The sequence below is a fragment of the Rutidosis leptorrhynchoides genome, chromosome 1 (assembly GCF_046630445.1).
Source record: "Rutidosis leptorrhynchoides isolate AG116_Rl617_1_P2 chromosome 1, CSIRO_AGI_Rlap_v1, whole genome shotgun sequence".
NCBI lineage: Eukaryota > Viridiplantae > Streptophyta > Magnoliopsida > Asterales > Asteraceae > Rutidosis > Rutidosis leptorrhynchoides.
The window spans coordinates 137,406,077-137,413,586 of record NC_092333.1 but is presented as its reverse complement, the minus strand read 5'-3'; the positions used below and the strand labels follow the sequence as shown (position 1 = coordinate 137,413,586).

The window sequence follows — 7,510 nt, the reverse complement described above, 5'->3', positions numbered from 1 at the left end:
CGTTAGTGTATATCACTGTGAAGAACTCAAGAACTCAAAAATTGATTTTTAGATTAAGAGTGTTATAGGTTATGATTACAACATGAATTGTGTTGCAAATCATTCCTATAATCTTTATGGATCATCAAATTAACTGATGATATCAAAACAAACTCGAATTTGATTCAAGAACACTTAGTTGACTTTGAAAACCAAAACTTTGACTCTCAAATTAGAAATTAATAGAAAGAATTGAGGATTGAAAACTAACAGATAGTTTAGATAGACGATTCCTAACATGACTGCTTTATTACATTTTAAAAATTTGTTCTAAATCAAAATATGGTGAAAAAGATGAATGTACAGAGTGTCGAGCTTATTTTCTGAGTTTTCTTTGTTTTCAACTCAAATTGCAGTTTGTAACTTATATAGAGTGATTAGGTACATGATTTAACAGTTAAATTGATTTCCAATTGATTTGTGAAGTAGACTTGTAACAAACTGGAGACATGAAGTACGTAAATTATTTTCATGTGAAGAAAAAGAAAAAAAATTGATAGTTACTTCTAACAGAATGGGATTCCCTATTTTTATTTTTAATAAATATTAATAGTAAATACCCTAATAATATTAATAATAATTCTAATAAAATAACTAAATAATATCATAAAAATGATAATAAATAAAAATAAGAATTCGTTTAAATCATAAATAAATTTTAATCTTAATTATCTTGTACATTATTTTACATTTTCAATTCAAATGATTATTTTGTATTTTATTAATACAACTTAATATGCACTCTTATATTTATATATGTATATATATTTACATATTTATTTACACACAATTGTTCGTGAATCGTCGAAAATAGTCACAGGTTAAATGAATCTATATAAATAGTTCAAACATTTCGAGACTCAACATTACAGGCTTTGCTTATTGTGTTGGAACATATAAAGATTAAGTTTTAATTTGGTCTGAAATTTCCGGGTCGTCACAAGCTTTGAACACGAAAATATAATTTTAGGTGACCTTTCAAATATGGGTGGTCTGGAAATACAAAACGATAAATTTGGGTAGCCGTCCAATATATAATTTCTAGATTATTTATAAAAGTAGAGAACTAATTTTAGATATTTTATATAAAAAAATAATACTCATTTGTTGAACAACATATTTTTGAGATACATAGAACACGAGGGGTGGTTTGTGAAATATTAACGAACGTCACCAAATAAAACCAGGTTAACCTGGTCATGACAGGCTGGTCCAGTTCAAATCAGACCTACAACAATTGAATTGAAGTAAAACCTAATCAAAAAAACAATGAGTGTAATCGAAATTTTAACTCGAGTTGACGCAATTTGCAAGAAATACGACAAATACGACGTCGAAAAGCAAAGAGATCTTAACGTTTCCGGTGACGATGCTTTTGCTAGGCTTTACGCTACAGTTGAATCTGAAATTGAGACTGCGTTACAGGTGATTTGTTGCTTAGATCTGTATGTTTTCGTTTAATTTTGATATCTAGGGTTTTGAATTTAAATTGATGATTTATTGATAATATTGATTGATGTGTCATTGTTATTAGAAAGCGGAGACAGCTAGAAATGAGAAAAATAGGGCGTCAGTTGTGGCGATTAATGCTGAAATACGGCGTACTAAGGCGAAGTTACTGGAAGAGATCCCTAAGTTGCAGCGATTGGCGATGAAGAAGGTTCGGTCTCACTCTCTCTTTTTATTTAATCAGTTGGAAATTGTTTGTTTTTATGTTATTAGGTATGTGCTATATATGAAGAGAAAGTATCATATATTGATTTTACCGATTGCAAATTATTGTTGCTGTATTATTATATGCATATATGTCTAGGGAAAGGTTTAGGTGTACGGATTATTTTGTTTGATGAGTTATTTTGCCCTGCTATCCATTTTGTATGTAAGCACAGTTCGGTTGAAAATTGAAGTACTAATGCATTTATGTTGGTGCTCATAAATGATTTAGTTTGGCTTATGTGCCAAAAAGGCATAATCTGTATCCAATGCTTGATACAAAGCTTTCACATCTAAAAAAATAGTTATGAACAACAAAACTTTTCACTGAACTTGTACTCCAGCTGCAGGCTTCCTTAATGATATGTGTGCATTGTAACATTAGGAACACACTCGACACTGCAAAGCATCTAAGCCATAAATATACTGGAAGGAAAAGGTCACTAAGAGAGTAAGAGGGTATCATTTATTGGTGATAAGAGAATTAAACAGGTCCTGGCTATAAATTAGATTCACTGATTAAGGTGTATCATTTCATGTATGTGTATATTGGCTGTGTATAGTACTATGACATTTTTTAAGACCTATTTTGGAGACTTCAACTGTGTTGAACTAAGTTTCAGACATCAATATCATAACAGGTAAAGGGACTTGCACCCGAAGAGTTTGCAGCTCGTAATGACTTGGTTCTTGCACTTCCTGATAGAATTCAAGCAATACCTGATGGGGGTGCTGCTGCCCCCAAACAGTCTGGAAGTGGTTGGGCAGCTTCAGCATCTCGTACAAATAATATAAAGTTTGATTCAGGTAGTTTATAGGTTTCATTGACTTGTTAATTTTACAGTCTATTTAATTCTGTGGTGGTTGGTTTCTTTTATACTTTTAGTATTATTATATGTTAAGACTTATTTATTGACATGAATTTGATAGATGGACAGTTTGATGATGATTACTTTCATCAATCTGAAGAGTCAAGCCAATTCAGAAACGAGTTCGAAATGAGAAAAATCAAGCAGGTATGTACTTGTGATACTGTTTTATATATATTAAGACACTAGAGGTCACAACATGGGTGGGTCAGCCAGTCTTTGAGTAAGCAGTCAATACCGGTCTGAGTTTTTTCTTTTTCTTTTTTAATTATGGATAAAACTACACTTGTTGTGTAAGTTTCTACTTAACTTTTTTTTTTCTTTCTTTTTTTTTTATATTTCAGCAGAAACATATTTTTTTTTTTCTCAAAAAAATGATTAGAAGGTTAAATGCATTAACATTACACATTGGGTTCCTGTTTGACACGGTTTAAGCCAACTGGACTCATTCATACATAAAATGGGTTAAAATTGCCACCTCAACATAATATCCATCCCTGAGATTCAAGTACTTACCTTTTCTGTTTGTATTTATTGATTTTTATAGGATCAAGGCCTGGATATAATATCAGAAGGTCTAGGTACATTGAAAAACATGGCACAAGATATGAACGAGGTTTGATTTCTTGTACTTTTGTACTTTTACTTCTTGCATTGAAACAGTTATAATTAATAATTAAATCATTTACTTCATACGTGCGCAGGAAGTAGACAGGCAGGTTCCGTTGATGGATGAGATAGACGACAAGGTTAGATACTTTTCTCGTTTACGTAATTATTGATTACCTTTACTTAGTTATATGCTTACTCAAATTATATTTGATATTACAGGTGGATAGGGCTACCTCAGACCTTAGGAATACCAATGTCAGACTTAAACACACCGTTAATCAGGTGAAGAAGCTGAAACCATACATACCTTTTGTATTTTTAGTTTTCATGGTTAGCTAACACATGTTCTTTGTTTTGTTTCCTTTTTGGATGACAGTTGAGGTCTAGCCGGAACTTTTGTATTGATATTATACTGCTGTGTGTGATTTTGGGAATTGCAGCCTACTTATACAAGTAATCTCTTTACTTATCTCTTCTCAATTTAAAAACAGAGAAATTTATTAAAATGTACCAATAAGAAAACTGAAAACGAAACATGTACAAACAATGCGTTTAATCCGAGTTCTGATACATAAGCCTTTCAGTTATGATTCAGTTACTAATCCTCATGCAAACAAATTGACTTTATGTTTGATGTTTTCAACCTGTAGTGTTTTGAAGTGAAAGCTTGTGAACATAACTTAATCGTTACGTGGTTTGCTCTTGCGGTGATGGACTTCTGGTGTGTTTGAGTTTTATGTATGGTATCACGCTTTGACTTGAACTCTTTTTTTTATTTTTTTATTTTAATTTTAATTTTAAGTATATGCTTGAATGCTTGATATGTTTATTGAACAAGATTATTATATCCTATGATGAATATCACTACGTATTTCATTTTCACCTTTTGTATTGTATCATATGAACATGAGCACTAATATAAGTACGTATTTTTTTAATCTTTTTTATTGTATCGCATGATCATTCATAAGGATGATTATTAAATTGTGAAGGAGCTTTGTTCAAATTGTTGAGGTTTCCTTCTCCGCTAAGGTAAATAAGAGGTTACAATGTACCCATCAATTTATGAAAGGGGTCAATTTGAGTTATTTTTTATCGAATGCTCCGAAATCCAGTTTCTTTTAGTAGAAACGGAAACAGTGCATCTTTCGGTTGGACTTGCCAGTTCAACCTTTTTGTTACAGATAACAACAAAAACAACTCAATCCCACCAATGTGAGGTTTGGTACTAACCCCGACTTGATGATAATAATTACGGAGTAAATATTTTTTAGGAAACATGTTTCAAATTCGAAAAAAAAAAAAACCCCTCAATATTGCTTAAAAGACGTACAAAGACGTAAAAAACACTCCAATTCAATAAACGTGTGAAAATCATACAAATCAATACCTAAATACGTAAATACAAGTTCAGTCTGACTAAACTAAAATGTAATTCCATTCACTATTTTCTACATGTTTCAAAATAACTGAAAAATATACTTTTTACGGTAATATTTTGTATCATAACCTTTGCTATCAAATTTTGCATCTTTACAACAAAACATATCCGTGTATTTACATTTACATTTACATTCAAATGTATTCATTAAAATAGTATCTTATGTTCAAGCTAGTCAGGGTTGCTTTCAGAGCAACGTTTTATATAAAACTTTGCTCGGGGAGCAACCACGGACATTAAAAACACACTTATGTGCCAATGAAACATTGCTTCAACGGCATCCCCTTCACCTTGAGTGTTGGGGTTGAGGGTTAGGTCATGGTTTCGAGCCTTGCTCTGCCCATCCTATTAATTAATCTGCATGAAATATGGATATCCAGATTGACCTCAGGGGAGTTTTCTCCCGGATCCATTCAGGATTTAAACCCGGTCCGCCTGCCCCTCGGGATGGTTAAAGGATCGGGTTCCTGTAATGCGATTCGGGTTTCCTCCCGAACGCGTGTGTGTGTGCAAATGATGAGTGTCGTTGAAATAAATGATACACTGATGCAAGCTTGCCGTTCAAAAAAAAAAAAAAAAAAAAAAAACACACTTATGTACATAATCATATATTTATTCACACATGAAACCTTGTTTTGATCATTATCTTCAAAGCAATGCATCAGCTTCCATGAAGGTCAAGTGATCAAGATCTTCGTATGGTGCCATATACGTCCACATATCAGGTTGATCTCCACCATATAAAGTCATCTCATTTGTATCAATACCTAAAGACTTGATTTCCTCATTTCGACCTTCCATGGTTTTATGTTTCTTGTTAGGTTCAATAAAAGCTTCTTGAGTCGTTTCTTTCCATTTTCTATCATAATTACCTGAACCTTCATGTGATTCGTTAAATTTTCCTCTGTTTTCATGTGAATCGAATGAGCTTTTGCTGCCTTCATGGCTTATGGTAGAAGACATCGTGTCGATAGAAGAGATATCCATGTGAGATTCAAAGATGAAAGGCAACATAGGACAATCTTTAAATAATGTTTCCTTATAGATTTCAAGATTAGGATTCGCGTCCCTAGAACATATCATTGACTTTACAGGTTCTTGAATACTTTGATCATATGTATCTTCACAATACCTTCTTGGTGTACTAGTCTTCTGTCTCACTCTACATAGAACCCAGTCATCCAACTGTAACCATAAGCAACACAAAATTATATCTTTAGGATGACCAAATTGCACCATATATATTATCATAAGAACAATAGGCATAATGCTTACTCTCATTGATTCTTTTGGCTTTCTTGATCTACAAATAGTAGAATCAGTTAGTCTATATTCGTGCATGATCCAATCTGTCTTATCACCTCTCGGTGGTCGACCTTTATAGAACACTAGAGCTTTCTTCACGCCGATAATCTTGACCCCAGATGTTCCCAAAATAGGTCTGTCTGTTCCCGTTGCCTTCCAATAACCTGAACCCGCCATTCTATTCGGCCTTACTCCATTTGGGTACTTTCTATCTCTTGGACTGAAGAAATACCATTCGTCTTCTCCAAACAACGCCTTTCCTATTACCAAACAACAAATTTCACATCGGATAGAGAAATGAATGTGTTGTTTGTTTTTCAATCGGTAGATCTTATTATGTCTTATGTCTGCGCGTCCACAGACATTTTTACTACAGACTGTTTGTTTTTCGGAACATATAAGATAAAATAATGTCTTATTATGTCTACACGCTCACAAAGATATAAATATGTTTCTTAGTGCTGCAAACATTATCAAGTTATTTTGTAGACATAAAAACAGTCTTCATTATTCAGCGTACAGACGTTAAGACCATATCCTATCTACAGATATGGTCTACAGATCTTCGGACAAAAACATCTTAAAAAAACATGTTGCATGCTAAATACTGGCATAAATCTGCGGACCATGTCTATTGAGAAGATGTGGCATAAATGTTTGTATGTTAAATACTGGAGACAATAGGTTTTTATGTCTACAAAATAACTTAATCATGTCTGCAGCACTTAGAAGCATATTTCTAAGTCTGCGAGTTTGCAAACAGCTGAAGCCATTATTTTATCTTATGTATTTAGAAGAACAAACAGTCTGCAGTAAAAACTTCTGCGGACGCGCAAACATAAGACATAATAAGATATGCAGACTGGAAAATAAACAAGACCCAAGTCTAAGTCTGAGTCACGTAAAAGCCTATAGTACTACGTTTTTTAGTTGAAACATAAAGCCATCTGATTAGTCCGTTGTTTTGGCTACGGGCGTTATTGTGTGTGTGTGTTTTCTTTAGCTAGTGAGTTAGAAGGAAAGAAAGAGATATAGATACTGACTTGGAAGCTCCCATGGATTAAACTTATAGAGATCGATTTCAGCAAAGATGGAAGCCGGTAGAGTAGTTGAGGTAACTTTTTTGTACAAATAGTGAACGATAAGTTCTTCATCGGTTGGATGAAATCTGAAACCAGGGGGAAGTTGTATATTTAACTTTGAGGTGTTTCTTGTTTCCTCCATTGAATTCAAGATTATCTTGCACTTTGTTTTCTTCTGATGATGTTGGAGCCAACTACTAGGTATACTTGTGAACTGTAGTATATATACAGCTAGGATCTAACACAAAGTTTGCATATCCAAGTTTGGTATTTAATTATTTATTGCGAATTCAACGTTCAGGAGAGTGGTACGAAAGCAACCTTTATATCGTGGAGCGGTGTTTTGTGTACATTTTTTGACTAAGGAATATTGAAACTTTGATTACAGATGAGGCGATGAGGCGGTTTGTTATTCGACGTACCTAATGTACAACTATTACAGTACATGA

At 33.2% G+C, this 7,510-nt stretch overlaps 2 protein-coding genes across 2 annotated transcripts; one reads left to right on the top strand and one right to left on the bottom strand.

Moving 5' to 3' along the window:
• The first annotated feature begins 1,264 nt into the window (after nt 1-1,264).
• On the top strand, nt 1,265-4,115 carry LOC139865588 (syntaxin-71-like). The gene is made up of 9 exons (XM_071853663.1): nt 1,265-1,464; nt 1,574-1,699; nt 2,394-2,559; nt 2,683-2,768; nt 3,169-3,237; nt 3,326-3,370; nt 3,453-3,515; nt 3,610-3,686; nt 3,884-4,115. The coding sequence occupies exons 1-9, from the start codon at nt 1,309-1,311 to the stop codon at nt 3,894-3,896; spliced, it is 801 nt and encodes a 266-aa protein (XP_071709764.1). The 5' UTR covers nt 1,265-1,308; the 3' UTR covers nt 3,897-4,115.
• Nucleotides 4,116-5,308: 1,193 nt separating this feature from the next.
• Nucleotides 5,309-7,203, bottom strand: LOC139865580 (NAC transcription factor 32-like). The gene is made up of 3 exons (XM_071853652.1): nt 7,023-7,203; nt 5,950-6,239; nt 5,309-5,859 (listed from the first exon to the last, which is right to left on the bottom strand). The coding sequence occupies exons 1-3, from the start codon at nt 7,201-7,203 to the stop codon at nt 5,323-5,325; spliced, it is 1,008 nt and encodes a 335-aa protein (XP_071709753.1). The 3' UTR covers nt 5,309-5,322.
• Between the last annotated feature and the right edge of the window lie 307 nt (nt 7,204-7,510).